At 42.8% G+C, this 18,351-nt stretch overlaps 2 protein-coding genes across 2 annotated transcripts; one reads left to right on the forward strand and one right to left on the reverse strand.

Moving 5' to 3' along the window:
* Positions 1 to 1,700: 1,700 nt before the first annotated feature.
* On the forward strand, positions 1,701 to 6,001 carry LOC133908684 (clathrin interactor EPSIN 1-like). The gene is made up of 11 exons (XM_062350809.1): positions 1,701 to 2,014; positions 2,100 to 2,151; positions 2,283 to 2,362; positions 2,467 to 2,545; positions 2,650 to 2,733; positions 2,816 to 2,961; positions 3,053 to 3,319; positions 3,459 to 3,589; positions 3,843 to 4,021; positions 4,260 to 4,821; positions 5,387 to 6,001. Exons 1-11 carry the CDS (start codon positions 1,974 to 1,976, stop codon positions 5,518 to 5,520), a joined length of 1,755 nt encoding a protein of 584 aa, XP_062206793.1. The 5' UTR covers positions 1,701 to 1,973; the 3' UTR covers positions 5,521 to 6,001.
* A 4,537-nt stretch (positions 6,002 to 10,538) lies between these two features.
* On the reverse strand, positions 10,539 to 17,861 carry LOC133908686 (ATP-dependent 6-phosphofructokinase 6-like). Its single transcript, XM_062350810.1, has 15 exons — positions 17,372 to 17,861; positions 16,585 to 16,631; positions 16,437 to 16,476; positions 16,286 to 16,348; positions 16,066 to 16,203; positions 15,416 to 15,574; positions 15,280 to 15,333; positions 14,957 to 15,025; positions 14,703 to 14,832; positions 14,533 to 14,573; positions 14,111 to 14,335; positions 13,189 to 13,234; positions 12,940 to 13,091; positions 12,184 to 12,373; positions 10,539 to 11,473 (listed from the first exon to the last, which is right to left on the reverse strand). The coding sequence occupies exons 1-15, from the start codon at positions 17,690 to 17,692 to the stop codon at positions 10,773 to 10,775; spliced, it is 2,376 nt and encodes a 791-aa protein (XP_062206794.1). The 5' UTR covers positions 17,693 to 17,861; the 3' UTR covers positions 10,539 to 10,772.
* Between the last annotated feature and the right edge of the window lie 490 nt (positions 17,862 to 18,351).

Below are 18,351 nucleotides of genomic sequence, written 5' to 3' on the forward strand. Positions count from 1 at the left end.
ATGTATATGAAGAATTAATAGATGGTTAAATATCACATATGAGTTATAGACGATTAAAATAATCTATGTGTTCTCGTCCGTTCGTGGCCTTTTTCTAACAGTGGAATCTGCCCGATAACATTCTACGCAGAATTTGGCCAAATTATATCGGAAGGTAAACAGCACCACACGAACCAAACCTACCAGTAAATGGACCATAGTGGCATTCCAGGGATAGATATGTGATGCTACGACCTTTTTTTTTTCTGAACCTAATTTGTGATGCAACTCTCGATGGAGTGTTGGATGAAGTATGCGACCTTATCAATCAAGTAGCTATGTTCGTTTTTTGAATGGAACAAGTAGTTATGCTGATAGAATAATACTAGCGTTACAAGCGTACATGGAAATTTCGAAGCTTTGTTTCCCGACCGAATCGAAACAAGAAACAATTTTTTTATAAGAAAAGCAAGAAACATTGAATCTGGCCCACGGGGTTGACAAAACGAAAGCAGAGTCCAAATAGTGCTTTATGGGACTGTTTGGTTGTTCATCATGGTCAAACCAAAATTATGTCATACTAAAAAAAAATTCGCTACCATTTGATTAAAAGCCAAATTTTGGTTTGGCCTAAGAAAAATTTGGCACGTCCCGGCCAAGCCAACTCTTCACAAAATCATGGCCACTTTCAGGCGGACAATTCCCTCGCCCGGTCTGCCTGGGCAGCTAAGCTCCATGCAAGTGTGTAGGTGGCACAAGGACATAGGGTAAATAAACATTTAAACGATAATATCTCTAAATTGTAAGTGAGAATTATAATCTATTTACACCACTGTAATTCTTACAATTAAATGAACAAATGAAGATCCATATCGACTGTATTTAGAAGCTAACATTTTTATTTACATGTGGAGCCACTGTCATGCACATGATCAAATGAATTTTGGCATAGTTGTCATCTAGACATCATCTTATTAGCTAAATTTTAGCTATGCCTTAATTTTGGATGCAGCCAAATTTTAGTTTGGCACCTTGGGGATAAAGGACACTTTTGGTTTGTAGCCCTAATCAACTCTACCAATTTTTTAGCACACCTCAGATAATTGGCTGCTGTTTGGATGACCTCCAACCTTTTGGCATGTCCGAGCATTTCAATTCTGCACGCGGGCGAGAACAAGAATGAGCAAAATACTCACTTGTATTTTGGCTGCCCAACCAAAGCGGACTGCGATCCCCTGATATCTCGTGTTGTCGTTGACGCATCAGATCGGATCCACACGTCAATAATGATGTCAAGATGACTTCAACATCATGAGATTTCTTATACACGGATTTCAAAACTCATATATTAACTAGTTCCAAATTATTATATCTACTAAGCAGTATATTCAAATTACAATCTGTTTGCACTGTTATATTTTTATAATTAAATCTATAAAATGAGATCTCACTTAGGTATGTTATGTTCGTAACTTTGGTAAAAATTAGCAAGATTGAAATCTAAATAACATTTTTTCTTATGTATTTTGGTATTGCTCGTGAGTTATCAAGAATGCAATCTAAATAACATTTTTTCACCTATATTTTAGCATTGTTCATGTTTTTTGACATCAAAATTTTGAAAAGACTAGTTAATGCTCGAACCCAACCAGCCTGAAAACCAAATAGCGCCTATATTCCAGAGAGATCGAGAAGCCCAAGACAAGTAAAGGCTTGACGAGGAACCGAATCCTGGAGGACACATGGCAGCCGGTCGCGCGGCGAATCCACCACGCCCCACCCACCCACCCCGCCGGTGAGACCGCGCGTGGCGCCATCTTTTTCTTCTGTCTCTGTGTCGCCACGCCTCGTCGTCGTCGTCAGTTTGCGCGCCCTCGTCTCGGGAAAGAAAGAGCGCCTTCTCCACGGAACCCTAGAGCAGATACGAACAAGCAGCTCCTCGAATCTCGAGGCCGCGATAGTAATTCTTCTTGGTCCAATCTCGTTTCGCCGCCATGGATTTCATGAAGGTGCTCGATCAGGCCGTCCGGGAGATGTGAGAATCGCTTTCTTTCGGTTCCTTTTCTCTGTTTGTGTAAAGGACTTTTGGTAAACAACTTTTCTTCTACCCTTTTATGCAGAAAGAGGGAGGTGAACCTCAAGGTACTCAAGGTGCCCGAAATCGAGCAGAAGGTTGGGACTTTCTTCTCCGGATTCTGCCGTCAATTGTCAAATTTTGATAGTCGGATGATTTACGGTGTATCGATGTGGTGAATTTTGCGATTTGTATCATGACATGTTCACGAGAGTCTTCTCAACTGTAGGTTCTTGATGCCACAAGCGACGAGCCGTGGGGGCCTCATGGTTCCGACTTGGCGGACATTGCCCGAGCCACCAAAAGATAGTGGGTGCCAAAGCTCAATTTTCCCCCACCTCACTTGCTCTTTGAATTTAGGGTATTGAGAAAACATGTTTGATTGTTCGCTGCTTGCCCTGTTTTGTCTGCAGTGATGAATGTGCAATGATCATGAATGTGTTGTGGCAACGGCTGGGGAACGCCGGTGCGAATTGGCGTCATGTGTATAAGGTAGGATGTAATTTTTTTGAGAGTAGTGATAAGATGGAGTTGATTGTTGGTGAATACACTGTTTGGATTGTTTCTTCATAACTGGTTGTTTATCTCATTTACAGGCATTGGCTGTGATTGAGTATCTTCTGGCTAATGGCACTGAACGTGCCGTCGATGACATTATTGACAATAGCTCACAAATTGCGGTATGTGTCATCAGCTTGCTTTGGTGGAAATTTCACTGCTTATAACACATGCCTTTGTCTGATGCTTATTTTCTTTGGGAAGACATTTACAAGCTTTGAGTATGTGGAGCCTAATGGAAAAGATGTTGGGCTTAACGTGCGAAAGAAGGCTGAAACTGTTCTGGATATTGTGGATGACGGGGAGAAGCTTCAACAAGTCAGGGAGAAGGCTGCTGCTACGAGGGATAAGTGAGGCATTCACGGCTGATTTACCATTTACAGATGCAGTACAGCACTGATAGCAAAAAAAATCACATCTGTACACGGACCATATGTGTAGGTACTTTGGTTTATCATCGACTGGAATGACATACAGGTCAAGTGCAACATCATTTGGCAGTGGCAGAAACTCATCTGGTAGTCTTTACGGAGGCACTGGGAGTTCAAGGGAAGCTGACGCAATCAGGGATAGCTACAGAGGCAAAGAATGGAGCAACAGCGGTAAAGAAACAGTGTCAGGTTACAACACAGCTAGAAAAATGTCAAAAGAAAATACGAACGGTGCAACTAGCTATAAGTCAACAAAGAAAGAATGGCATGGCAGGAGGTACCTCTCCAATTTTTTTATTAGACCTGTATTGGTTGTTTTTTTATCTACTTATTGAGCAATGGCTTGAAGAGCACCAGAATCCACTATTAAGTGATTATTTCATAGTTAGTTTTTTGTTTATTTTGTTGTTTTCTAGAAATCATGATTCTTCAACATCACATTCGAAACCATCGTCAAATATGAGTGTCACATCTGGAGGCCCAAGTTCACAGAAAGTGAACAATGAAGATGATGATGACTTCAACCCACGAGGATCTTCCACATCTGGTCATTAATCTCTACTGTCTCTCGTAACATTATGTGGTGATTGTTGTATCAGAGTGGTCCCATTGTGTTGGTAGCCATTGTTAATTTTGTTATGTGTGTTCTGATGCTGGCGTCGTAATGTTTCTGGTTAATGGTTATCAGAATAGTGACATAAGATGCAAGATTTTTCTATGGATTTACTTTTGTTTGACCACATCCATCATTTTGTTGTCAGACATTTTACTTAGTTGTCTTTCAAATGCGTCTGGAACAGCCAATGCGAGCTCTAATCACGTGGATCTCTTTGGACCAAGTTTAATGGATGACCTTGTCGACACCACCGCAATGCCAAATGTTGGAACTGCTCCTGTGCCAGAAGTTGATTTATTTGCCAATACAGCTTTCCAGTCAGCAAATGCTCCATTAGAGACAGCAACTGGCTCTCACTCTCAGGTTTACCCTGATCTAGTGTCTAGTGATATCTTTTTAGCATAATTCACTTCGTTTCACATCTCCTTGTTAGATTATCCTACATTAATATGATGCAAAAGCTGCTCACAGTTAAAGAAAATAATACTTGACAGCTGAAACTTTACATAAATATTTTATGAATAACACTTGGTAAATCTTAAATCCACGGCTTCTCATATTGTCATCGTTTCCCTAACTCACTGCCTCATCTCAATTGCAGGATAGTGTTGATCTATTTGCGAGCAGATCATCTTTAGGTAGTTCTAACAAATCGTCAGAGCATAATCTATCTTCCCCTGCACATCCTTCTGCCTCTGCCTTTGATCCCTTCCAACCATCCTTTGCCACATCATTCCCTTCAGGCACAGGGTCATCAGTGCATGACACCCCAAGCAAATCGTTACAAGAAAAAAAACCCACACCTCAACATGCTAGTGCCGCATCTTTCGATCCTTTCGCTACAATTGATGGATCCAACGCATTTGGTGCATTCGCTTCAAATACAAGTTCAGGTCTTACTGAACCAACACATAATCCTACTGGAAATGTCAAAATATCTGATCGTAGTCCTTTAGAGGAGCTGAATTTTGGTGCCTTAACTTCACAAATGGAATCGCCTACAGCAAGTGCCATCAAACCCATGAATACGTCCCCCACAAAGCTGGAGCCGGTCTCTATGTCAGCATCAAAACCAGATTTGAAGAAAGGGGCTTTCCAGGTCAAGTCTGGCATATGGGCAGATTCTTTGAGCCGTGGGCTTATTGATTTGAATATAACTGCCCGTAAGCATCTCTACTTTGTTAATTATAACCTATTTGCTCTTTTTTTATGCATGCATTTGGTGTTGCCTCTGCATTTCCGTTTTCCTGTTAGAAACTTTATTAGCTATATCAGAACATGAGTTGCAGCTCTTCTTCCTGTTTTTCATGTACAGACATTTTTGCTTTCCAACTTCCTAGACGCAGTGCTCCTGCCTTGCTTTCAAAAAAAGAAAAGAAAGAACTCTAGCTCCTGTTCTGTACATGCAAATATTTAAGACTATATATCATGAGCTGTAGTCCCAGTTCTGCACATGTAATGTTGTACGTAGTAATTTCTTTATTAGTAGCAACAATGAACAACATATTTCAAGACTGTAGCTTGTCTCCTATTTTACATATAAAATATGCGATGGAATTATGTGCTACAGTTCACAAAACAAAAGAAGGCAAGAGTACACTCAGTTAAGACTGCAGGAGCATGGAGGAGATCAGCAAGCACAGTTCAATAGCTAAATATTCTATATACTGAAAAGGAAGAATCATCGTTTCTTATAGCTTATGTGTGTTCTATCGTTGTAATATGCAGCAAAGAAAGTTGATCTTTCAGATGTTGGGGTTGTTGGGCAGCTGAGTGATGGATCTGAGGAGAAAGGACCAGCTGCTCCGTGGTACACGGGAACGACAATGGCCACTGGATCAGGCCTTGGAGACTTCAAGTGATCCATATTCAGGATATTCTCCTTTACGTTGAGTGGGCATTTCTCCCTATCCATGGTTCTTGCAGAATTGCAATATCTGATTTCTTGGATCATTTATGCAATTTTGCACCTACACATCTCGCCACTCAGTTTCTGAGATGATCAAGTACTGCAAAATAACTGTAATCTGTGAACTTCATGTGCTGTAGTTTTGTATCTATTAATCAGTGCAAAGTAAATGTGTTTTTTGTGCACAAGTGAATAAAGCCTTTTAAATTTTTTTTTCTAGAAGGCCTTTTTGTATTTTTCGAGAGTGCCCTGTCTCGGTTTTCAATAGTACAGGGCTCCTGTAAATTTGCATTCTCTATTTGTACATCGGAAAATTGGCTGTGGAAGTTACAAGAGGCCTAAACCAGCACCTTAGAATTGTCTTCTGGCCGATGAAGAAGGCACGGTACTCGCTTGTGCCGTAACGATCAAGAATTGATTTCGCTTATTTATCCCTCTGGCTCATAGTTGTTGAATTAGATAATTTCGCATTTTATTGACATAAATAGCATCATAATTTTATTAGTGACAAATTATCAATTTATTTCTAACGGAGGATAATGGGCGTGTTTAGTTCGGGGCTCCTAGAAAGCTAAGCTAAAATTTAACCATACTAAAATGGAAGCAAATAAAGTTGTGTTTGCTTTGCTTCGACGACACTCATACGCTGTCGCCGCCCTCAGGAAAAGGGTTGCCATGTACGATCCCAGCGGCGGCACGCTCATAAGAGTGGAGTTCGATCTCCAATGCCGAGGGTCGATCTCCAAGCGCATGCCAGTGGAGGAGCCCGTGTGGGATACGCTTGTCCCGTTACCGGACACTGTGGCCAACGACATGCTGTACCACGAGACGGCGAAGTCGATCACGGTCAGCGGTAAGCACGGCACGGTCTCCTGGGTGGACGTGGACCTCTGGCGTGGATCCTCCTCTGCAACGTGCTCGACGAGTGCCCAGTGCTCCGCAGCGTCCCGCTTCCCACGCCGGCAAAAGGCAACTGGGATCTCCTCCTCCAACAATGTAACCCCAACTTTCTCCGGGACATCGCCATCAGCCGACACAAAGATTCTATCAAGTACATTGAGATGGAAATCCAAGAGTGTTGAAGACCATCCCTGATTCCTACCTCGAATGGGTGCGCCAAAACTCAAGCAACTCCAGGGTACTCCGTGATGGTTGGAAGGCCACAACATATAACATGCCAATCCCGGTTGCTTCATGGGAGGACTGGCGCGTTGACTGTGAAGTAGACACTAAGGACCTCACTATGGACTTCGGCGACCCAAGGCATTCTAACCTGCTGTCTAAGCTGAGCGGGAGCGACACCAAATCAAAGCTGCAAAAACTTACAGTTGCATACCCCACCATGAGCATGGATGACGATGTTGTCTTCATGCTTTCTAGGAGCAGCACCAGCCACATAGACAAATTGGAGATGGTGGTTTCTGTTGATGTAAGGAAGAAGATGCTGCGAGGAGTAGCCGAACTTGATATCCAGAAGAACTTCATTTTTATGCCCACCTATTGCGTCGGTGAGATCTCCAGATGTCTGAGGAAGTAACTCTTGTATACTGGTACCCGCTACGGATTTATGTGTGTGACTATCCATATGAATGCCCCGCTTGCCATGCTGAAAATCTAGGGACTCATCATGTTGGTTTCTGGTTTAGAAGGGTTTGAATGACCAACTTATTAAGGCTACTGCTTAGCAAGTTAGTGCACTTAATGCAGGAGTCTCAGCTTGATGGTGACTATGTGATGCAACGGAAGGGTAGTAACTAGTAACACGGGTCGTTCCGTACAGTGTGGTCCAAGTTGTGTATCAGTTGATTAAACAAATCCTGACAATCCAATAGAAATAGATTACTGAATAGTGTTTTGCTGAATTTGTGTTGTGCTTGTGAGGCAACCTTTCTTTTAGGAGAGCATAATTGTTGTAGAAGTTGACTCACATGCGCACAGCTCTCACTTTCTTTTAATGGTGGCGATAGAATTTGTTGTAAATTTTGGAAATTTTAATGTGAGAAAAATTCTTTTGTGGGCCAAATACTAGCAGTTGGCTGGGCCTTCTTTCTTTTGCTGGGCCTAGGACCACAGTCGTCCGGCATAAGCAGTGGCCGGCTGCTAGGGTTCAGCATGGGTTGCACCAGTTGAGGATGAGGTTGGGAGTGCATGGGTCAGGCACTGGATGGTGGCAGCGAAACGGCCGTGCTTGAGTCCTTCGCACGTTCATGGGGGCTCTAGGCGCGACAAGCGCAGCTGGTTCTTCTGCTGGTCACTGGATTCGCCTAGGGGTCGCTCAATTGGAGGGGGCGCACACGATTAGGAGGTGAAAATCCCTCAGCCTCATCTGTGTGCGTGTGAGTTGCTTCCCCTTTATCTACCCCTCTCCTCACATGGGTGGAAACAGATTGAATCACATTTTTTTCCTCTGTTCCTTCTCGGTTTGCATCGGTGAGGTTGGGCCCAAGGTCACCTCGTGCTTGGTCGTTGTACTTGGTGCCGCGAAGAAGTGGTGGTGTTCGGAGTTGCGCAGTTGAGGCTCACCCACATGTTCCGTTGCAGTGTGGTGAGGTTTTATATCTCCGTCTTCCTTCTCGTCGGTGGCAACAACGGGAGATAGGATTTCTGGGGCTGCGACCTTTAAGTCGTACCTTGCCTCAATTGTTAGCTCATTTCATCAAATCTTTCTATGAGTTTTTACCTCTTCTTTATCCCGAACAGTACGGTTGCATGTGTATTAATGTTCGATGATGATGAAATTCACTGAAACTAGGCATGTATTCTAAGTACAATAGACTGAACTTGTGTAGTTCTCTGTCGCTTTGCTAATTCTGGCAGATTGTGAGGGTTGTGTGTTGGGACTCTCGGTTTAGTTTCTGTATACTGAGTTCTGTGACTCGGTTGCTTCTATGTGCACTGTCTGCTAACCTGAATTCCTGGATATGGTGCTACTGTAATTATTGGAGCTGTAGAATTTGATGGTCTATTCTCTATTTGAGTTGTTGGTCTGTTGCTCACTTAATTTTAGTCTCTGTAGATTTTGTTTTATTTTGTATTTCTGAATCTGTTCAGTAGCCCTGTCTAGAAAGCTTTACTAAGTTTCAGAGAATATTTGTCAGGTTCTGGTTTTATGTGTGATCTTAGTTACATGCCTAGTTTTTAATGTGTAATATGATCAGCTAGGGAGCAGAACCTTGTTGTTTTGGGGCCAGTTACTTAGAACCTTTTGAGAGCAATTTTATTACATCACCTTACTGTTTAGTTCATTAACTAAAGATGGTGAATGCTTTTACTTCTGAACTGTTATACACTCATGCAAGATCATGTTCAATGGCTATGTGCTTTTGTGCTGTCTCAATTTTATATGCGGGATTGTTTCCTTGCTCATTTTATTGCAATTTATACAACAGAATTATGTCAAATTGAGAATCCAAACAGTACATTTAGAACAGATGCTTGTTGGTTGCGTGAATGGCGAGCTTGTATGCTTGTTGGTTGAGTGAATGGCGAGCTTGTCCTGGCATTGTAAATGGCAGGGAATAAGCAGCCAACAAATGGTGTTCAACCTGTTCCTGGCCAAAAGCAGCACCTTATGAGACACAGTATTGGAGTTCCATCTAAGGCAAAATGACGTTCCTCTGGGTCTTACTTTAATAATAAGATATTTGACCAAAATCAACCTGGATGAGTAATTCTTGATGCGTTTTGTTGTTTGTATGTTTTTTTTGTGTGCTAGTAACAGGCATGGGTTCTTCTTGTTGTTTTGATCTAAAAGAAACATGAACTATTCTATTTGATGCAGGCACAAGAGAAGCGCTCAAATTAACTGAAAAAGAAGCGCTCAAACCTACTGAAAAGGAAGAGCTTAAACCAACTGAGGTGAAGTGAAGGAACTGTCCAGCAAAATGTGGCGTGGAAAGAAGCATGCATGGCGGCGTATCAACCTGTCAGATGCATCAATGCATGGATCACAACTTGACCAGATGGGAGCTAGTGAACAGATGCAGGATGCAAACATTGGCGATTGAGGCGCTTGTGTAATTTATTTAAGTAAAATATGACACAAAATAAGTATCTGGGTTGCGTTAATCGCAGTTTGCAAACTGGTTTGAGACTTGAGAGGCGGCGTTGGTAAGTAATCAGAGTAGTACTTGATTTACGGAATATGATCCTCTAACGTTTATAGAGCAATGCGATCGAGAAACAGTAAATTCATAATCACTTTTGATAACAGTTTATTTGCGTAATATCTTCATGAACAGTAGCATCAGAGATCATATTCTGCACTGTAGCAGTAGCTCATGTTAATGGCTCCTCTGACGTTGAGGCACAACGTCAGTCTGGTGCATTTTGTGTACCTGTGATCAGCTTACTAGAGCTGAAGCCATGTATTCTATCGTATGAGAACTAAGTGATAATCGGTGCAGGGATCCCCATTCGGTTTGATATCTTCGAACACTGTATTCTTAGGCGAAATTGGTTCTATAACACCAAATGGTTATGGATCACATTAATAGCATCGAAACTTATAATAGCATTCGTCTGTTTCTCCACCCTTCGCCGTTATCACAGATCACATTAACCTCACCATTCTTCAGTTTTTTTTTTTTAGGCTCTATTCTTCAGTCTTCATGATGAAGGCGTACGTGAAGGACTAATGTAGAATATGAATCGTTATTAAATGATGAACCCCTTTAGACCATTCGAGTCCGGCATGTTACAGATGAAATGATCCCATATTCGATTTTGGTTTCTTAGGTAAACTCCAGAGAGATAATTTGTGGGTGGGTGTCTGATATGAAGAACCATCTCATCCTAGTATGAATTAGTCCACTATTCATAACGTTTCATGATTTTAGAGAAATGTCACTATTACTTATTTTTACACTAGATTTAAATGGGAGGCTATGGACTAACCTATTTCATTCATTGAAGTATCAAGCAATTCTCAAAAACGTTTTCTGGATGATGATGTTGGAAAAGATGAAAGAGTTGTATTTTCAAAGAAAATGTTTCTTTACTAAAACCATTATTATACAACAAAGTGGGACCGATTGTGTGTTCGTCGTTTCGAACCGCTGTACAGGTTATTACATGAAATAATCGATCGGTAAATCCAAGCTCATGTTATATCAATTATCACGACACTTGCATGTGAGAAAATTGAAGTGCACTGCCAATCCGCCACTATGCATTTTACATGCATGGCATAAACACACACCACCTTCACTTCCAAAACCTTTTCCGCCTCTCCTTGCCCTTCTCCTTGTGCTCCGCGCTCTCCTCGCCCGCTTTGCCGTGCACCTGCCGGTCTCCTCCCGGAGGCATCGGCGCGAGCCCTTGCGGAGGCGCCGCGTCCCTGGACTTGTTCACCTTCTTGTCCCGCGAGAAGGACCGGAACGCGAGCAGACTCGACTTCGCGGCAGCCACGTCTCGCTTCACGCTCGAACCCTCTGACTTCGGCTTCTCCCCGCGCACTGGGTTCCCGTGGCCATCGGCGCTCTGCGTGTCGGACCCGTCGGAGTCGTGCGCCGGAGGTGGCGGCGGCGTGGTGCAGCCTTCGAGCTTGACAGTGTCGACGTCCGGCGCCATCTCGGCTGCGCGTGCATGCTCTCCGGCTTTCGACGGCGGCGCCATGTCGCGCTCTGGCGTCTCCGGAGGTGTCGCGGGCGAAGAGACATTTGCCCCGCGCGTGGGTTTCTCCTGCGCATGCGTTCCGGTTGGGCTCGCAGCGGCGGCCTCCTCTGCGGTTTCTGTTTCTTGGTTCGGCTGCTCCTCCTGATGAGCCGCAGCTGCACCGGTCTCGTCCGCATTGTCAGAGCCCGGTGCCCTCGCGTCCGGTGCTACAGATGGAGGAGCGAGAGTTTCGGCCGTCGGCTGCTGCGATGGCGTCGAAGGGGCAGGGGCCTCAACCACGCCATTGGAGGCTTCTCCCATGCAAAAACGTAGAGATGTCAGGGAGAAATTGAGCATTGAGAGCTTGATCAAGCTGAACCACAGAACGTGCAGAACAGTTAAACGAGAAAAGAAAAGGTCATGTCCAACGACGGGAACGTGTGATGCCCCGCTTTCGGCCGCCGGCTCCGGCTGTGCAACATGAAGAAAGTCAAGAGGATCGTGGACGGTCGGCGGTCTGTTTGGTGGGGCCACGGGAAAGAAATGTTGAGCGATGGAAAGCAACCACCCGTGAGATCGCCGCACCAGACAGGCAGACACATGGTCACACAGGAAGTTATATTGGAAGAAGCAGCATTCCTGGAACTCATCGGAAGAGCTGCCGGCCGGCTAGGGCTCACAGCTGATTATATTTGGCTTACCCATTACCTTGCTTGAGAGGAACCGCGGTTGCAGAGGATGGATGGCCATGGCCATCACAGAAGATGAATACACAGGCATAAATTAAGATCATGCATCCAGCAGGTAACTTGCCGTTTGCGTTCTGATGCAAATGCCACAAATTGGAGCTTTTATTACGTGAACTATCGAGATAGTGTTCGAGTGTATTCGTTCCGAGAAATCAGAACGATGCAAATGGAGGCAGAACTCACTGAATCTGCAGCTTTGGCCCATGACCTCAGCCAAATAGCAGTAGCTACTGTACACAACTAAGAACAGTCAAAAGCACGTTATTTCTCACCATTTGCCAACAATGATGAAGATTGCTTCTTCGTATCCTCTCCGTTCTCCCTGTTGTTTGCCGCCTTATCGGCTTCTCTGGCCGCATCGATGTCCTTCTGGCCCAGAAAGCTCGGCTGGTTGGTTGAAGACAGCAGCCTTGCCCACATCCTGTCAGTTATCCTCACCTTGTTTCGTGTTGATGTTACCCTCTGTTGTCAGAATAAATTTTGGAGTCATGCTAATTGCAAAGGTAACATTAAGAGAGAGAAGAGAAAACTATCCCCTCTAGAAATCCTAATCGTGAATTTCATCAAAACTTTCTTTCCTTCCAGATGGCACATCCTAACTCTTGTGGACGCAAAGATACAGAAGAAATTTTAGTTGAGTTTCGATGTCTACCAAGGTACTTGCAAAGTTTCAAACAAGTGCAGTGCGATGTGATTGTTGATGGTGAGTGTAGACTCCTTATGCGCTCCTTTTATGAAACAGAAGGCTTGTTTAGCACTAAACTGAATTGGATTCACTTCTTCAGTTCTTCTTGGGTATGCAGTGTGCAAGATTGTGTCAAAATGTAAGCACAAAGTTCGGGCATCTTAGCATGATCTGTGATGACAGCTACCACTGCCGCAAAGAAAGTGGAAACAAAATTCATTGACCCATAAGAAAATATCGGTGGCCCCAACCAATATGCCCATTTCCTAAAACTTGCATTCAACTAGCAGAAAGGGGTATTCTATCCCTGTTTACAAAAGGATATACTGAAAGTTATACTCACATGAAATGGTATATACGCATGCCTGCCATTGACCATTCCGATTGTAAAGCTATATCCTGCCATTGCTCCATGAATGGCACTATGTGCGAGCAGTGTGCAGTAGACGTTGTCTGATGCATTGCTCGGAATAGCTCGGATCATGTAAGTTGGATCTGCATTAGAAATGACAAACTGTTCTTGACAAATTCCTTGACACGCTATAAAGTACAAACTAACACTGCACTGAAGAAGTAAACATGAGAAAATTACCTATGTATTTAATAGTCATCTCCATTTTCTTGCTCTTGCAATAATCCTAACCGATAAGACAATAATGCAACATTAAAGAATTGCTTAGAGAACCTTGGAGCAACACTGTAGTATATTAGTAATCACTAATCAATAAGACACAAAAGAACGACGGACATGAGGGTTCCTCTGATATACTAACACCACATAGTGTGCATGGCTCCACACCAAGAGGTTGCCAAGCCTTGTAAGCTTTACAGATAGTTACATGCATTATGCATCTAGAGTACTAAAGTAGAAATTTATATTTGACATTGGGGGATTTGCATCCATATCACCACTTTAGATGCACTTTTCATCTATACCATCAGTTGTGTCAATGACAGGTGGGGTTTGGTCCTACATGTCAATAACATAAGCTAGTGGTATAGATAAAAAGTGCATCTAAAGTGGTGGTATAGATGATATTATTCCTTTTACAATATACTTTACACCCAAAGCTTGAAAAAATGAAGTAATTTAACTATGACCTACAGCTAAAGTTTTGAACCTAATAAATAAGTTATAGAACAAGGTTTATGAACCCACGTGAACATTTATGCCGAGGCATCCAGCTAGCTATTAGTAACCATGCTCTGAACCTCCACCTAGACTTATATATGTTACTTAACTGGTGAGTATAATACAAGTTCACACAATAATTTTTCCTTGGATGTAAAGTTGCTGTCCCTTCCAAGGTTTCATTTTACTTTGCCTATGGTAGACTAGTTTCAAACCCAAGGAACATGTCATAACCATTTGTGTGCATTCTTGTAGTTTTAGTGGAAACTAGAAAGATGTGCACAAAGTGCATGTCAAAGCAACATTTCAAACAATTATAATTACGAAAGGTGAAATTAAAATGGATTTGTAGTCTGCGCGGGAAAAACTGATATAAATGTACCTTGATCTTGTGAGTTAACCAGAGACCAACATCAAGAAGCAGCTTATTTCCAGATGCATCTTGCTGATCTGCAGCAGGTATACTTTGAGCAATAAGATCCTGTCCTGCTCCCTCTGCCACAACAATAACCATATGGTTGTTCTCCTTCAACCTCCTTTCTATATACTCGAATAGTCCACCCTCCCCTTCCAAATAAAACGGTGATTCGGGAATCAAGCAGCAGTCCTACATAAGATGGACATGAATAATTAGTTCCATCTACCATGAAGGTAAATGAAATATCAGAACATTAGCGGTCACATGTTACACAATGGCAGAATTCAAAACAGGCAACAGAGCCAAATATACAATACAAGACACTTGAAGAAACTACAGAATATTGATCGGAATAGTTGGGGTATAAATAGAAGCAAATAACTCACCACATCTCTGCTTGCAAGAGTAGCATACATTGCAATAAACCCTGCATTAGCGAGGAACTGTCACTGTAAGGACAGCAAAATGAAATAGCTAAAACGAAAAAAGTTCAGGAATCCATTATGCTTTGACACAAGGGGTAAATGGTTTTCAGTTCGTAGGCAGGAAAACTAACCGCTATAACGACCCATAAGCTTCACAAACCCTATTCCGTTCTCAGCACTTGAAGCTTCCACATGAGCTGCATTAATGGCACGTTGCGCCTCTTCTACAGCAGTATCGAAACCAAATGACTTGTCTATAACCTAATGGAAGTGTATACAAATAATCAGTATTGATCCAGGCCTCTGCACATACAGCCTTCCAAATCAACAATTGCGCAGCAAAAGCTTCTTTGCAAGAAAAAAAGGAAACAGGTAGACAAATTACCGCTATATCATTATCAATTGTCTTGGGAATACCAGCAACAGCTACTTTTAGGCCGCGTCTCCGAATTTCCTGTCAGTAATTTTAAAAATACAACTCAATCAAAATTTCAAACTTCTAGATCAAAGTCTCTACAATGTTTGTCAACAAAAAACCCTAATGGTAGTATTCAAACCACATTCAACACTACCACATGAGGTCCCTGCTGCTTGCGCGTGCTTGAACAGACGTTACAGAAGTTGTATGTGCAAAAGAAGCGGTTTGACAATATCTAAAGTTCTGAACCAAATCTGGCAGATATACTCATGAGTCGTGATAGTGGTTACCTTGAATATCTCGTATGCTCCCTTCTGAGTTCCATCTCCTCCAATGATGTACACCTAGATGAGTTACTCAAGAATATTTACTCAACCTCCAAAATAAGAAGGATTGCACGAAAAACACTAATCAGCAAGCATGTACCTGATTAATTCCACGATCTTGAATGTTGTCAACAATCTTTTTGGTATCATGACCACCACGTGATGTTCCAAGAATTGTACCACCTCGTTTGTGGATATCATTAACACTCTTTGGTGTCATGGGAAGATAGTTGCTCGAATAGAAGCCCTTGTATCCATCCTGGTAAATTGCATATAACATGTTCGGTGATAACAGAAAGGTTTCATGCATAGACTAAGTACAATTAAAAAATTGATCTCACTGATGCACTACAATCACAATGTGTACTCATTATCATGGCAAAACCGCTAGCTGGCACAAAGTTCATAGTAGTTGTTAATGTGTAATCACGCAAATGAAGGGCCCACGTCAGGCAATAAAATTTGAAGATCCCAGAACTTGCAACTATCTCAGTATAATACATTCGAAATGATTTTTTAATTGAGTTTGAAGTTGTGTGCCAAACATTGTTTATTCACTTTAGACTTGCATGAAATGCATTGCAGAATTCCTATTGATTTCTGCCAAGAGTTTAACAGGCCAAAGATCAAGACTCTATCACTGTTTTTTTTCAAAATAAAAATAAAAATTAATAGATTAGTTAAAAACTGCAAGGAATGACATTCTAGATCATCTATGCTGGGGTTTAGGTAATCTAGAATGACTCAAACCTGTATTCCGAAGACATTGTTGACATTGTACATGTGGGACAAGCCACACACCAACTCTCTGATGACAGTATTGAGCCCAGGGCAAAGGCCTCCACAAGTTACAATGCACGCTTTCACTTCTTCTGACTCAAAATGCACCTAAGGTTTGAAAATTTACGTCAGACTATTTAAATAATGCATTGCTCGCAAATGGTATAGATGTATATCGAAGGCATCATACCCTCTGACGAGGTCCAGCACGACGGAAGTGAACTCCTCGTGGACTGTTCTTCTGAACAACCACCTGTGGTAGCACAAAGAACATGTCACTTCACCAATCCATACTGAAACAACATCAACATATGGAAGCATCAATTATGCTATTCTTTTACCTTTTCAGGTACTGTATCGTCTGCGTTGACAAAATACTGCCTGGTGAATGTATGAAGAAAACATTCAGTTTAACAGATTGCATAACGAGCATGATTATTACAAATCGTCCAAAAGAGGTAGCAAAGTCAAAATGAAAGAAATCCTCACTTGACGGTTGAATACGCTGGATGGTCTTGCAAAGGATTTGGAAAAGTCTGCCAGAAAGATTGAACAGGGAAACCATTAGCTCAATCCTTGTAATGTCACCTTGAAAACGACTTCATTTTAATATAAAATTTAAAGAAAAACTAGAAAAATAAATTGCTGCATATCCCGTCTCCTCTTAATGCACACCTAAATGGTTTATTACAGCAAGGAGAATTTGTTGCCAATCACAAGTAATTTCTTTCTGTTAAGAATAAGACGAGCTGCTCCTAAAGTAAAACTACGCTCCATTTTACCGGGTCAAACCTCCCTTTCAGAAGCATAGAAACAACAAATCTGACAACCTACGACATAGACGCAAGGAAACAAGAGATCCACACGGCAACCTCAATTTCGCCAGGAATCGCCAAGTAATATTACTTTACTCTTGGATCATATCCAGCTAATAAGCTGACTAAACACCGGCCGACTCGCCAATGTGCAACTTCATAAAAATGTCCAAAAATGCAGCTCCCGCCTCGACCAATCCCCAAATACCAGTATACCACGCAATAAAATCGCAGCGTAACTACCAAAAACTCCGCCTAATAACTACCATAAATGGCATTATTCTAGAGAAATTTAATAAATGGCACGGCCAAAGCTAATGCCTCATGGCTTAATCGAGACCCCCGCGACCAAAACGATCCCCAGCACACGCAGCACCCAATTCATAGCATTTGTTGTACCCTGGAGCATCGAATCCAGCAACGAAGCAACCACAGAGCACGGGAAGGGCGGCGGTACTCACTGCTAAGTCGGGGAGGTAGTCGGTGAGGTGCGGGACGTCGTCGAGCAAGTATCCGTAGTCGCCCTCCTCGAGCTTGACGTAGGTGGCGTCGTCGTCTCGGAGCGTCATGGCCGATGCGTTGCGGAGCGCGCGAAGGTTGGGGTACGAGTCGCGGGAGATCCGCACGCACGTCGCCGAGAACGGCAGCGCCGCCTTCCCGGGCCCCTCCTGGTACGACCGTTGCGCCGGCGAGTCGTGATCTGCCTCCACCGCCACGCCTAGCCCCGCCTCCTGCTCCTCCTGCTCCTCCTCCTTGGGCAGAATGATGTGAGACGACGCCATTAGGGAACTCCCCCAACTTTCTAGAAGCTCCTCGATCGAGCTCGGGGCTCTCGGCTGTGTGTGTGGGTCTCAAGCGGGCGTTAAAAAAACGGTTCCCTCTTACCGGAAGCCGACGAGGGAGAAGTGCGGCGGGTTTAAATACTCGGCGAGGGGCGAAGCAAGCGTGGAGAAGGGGCCAGAAGGAAGAGGAAGAGGAGAGGGAGAAGGGACATTTAATTTTTTGTCAAATTTATTAGGTGAGTGATAATAAATTTATCGTTTTAGTTTATATTTAGTGATTTAGGTGATCTTATATATCAATGAGAGATCAAATTGACACATGATAAAGATTCGGAGCTTAGAGTTAGGGAATGGTGGTTTCCTGTTTGATGGTTTCTGCTGTCGGCGAGAGGGCATGTTGTTGCAGTGTTACCGATGATGAAATGAAATGGGCTTCTTATGTGATTGTTTATGACTCGTTTTCTGGTTTAGGATTTGAAAATACAGTTTGTGTAGCCTGTGCTGTGAATAGATAACAGCACATCATGGATGTTCCAACTTGAGAGAATTCTCTTTGGGTTGACGGTTTGCTTGTTTGATGTAGAAGGGTTTGACTAAACGATGGCTGCCATTTTATCATTCACTTTAAAATTAAAATAGTAAGGGTCGAAAAAGGAATG

This window comes from Phragmites australis, chromosome 2, assembly GCF_958298935.1.
Source record: "Phragmites australis chromosome 2, lpPhrAust1.1, whole genome shotgun sequence".
Lineage (NCBI taxonomy): Eukaryota > Viridiplantae > Streptophyta > Magnoliopsida > Poales > Poaceae > Phragmites > Phragmites australis.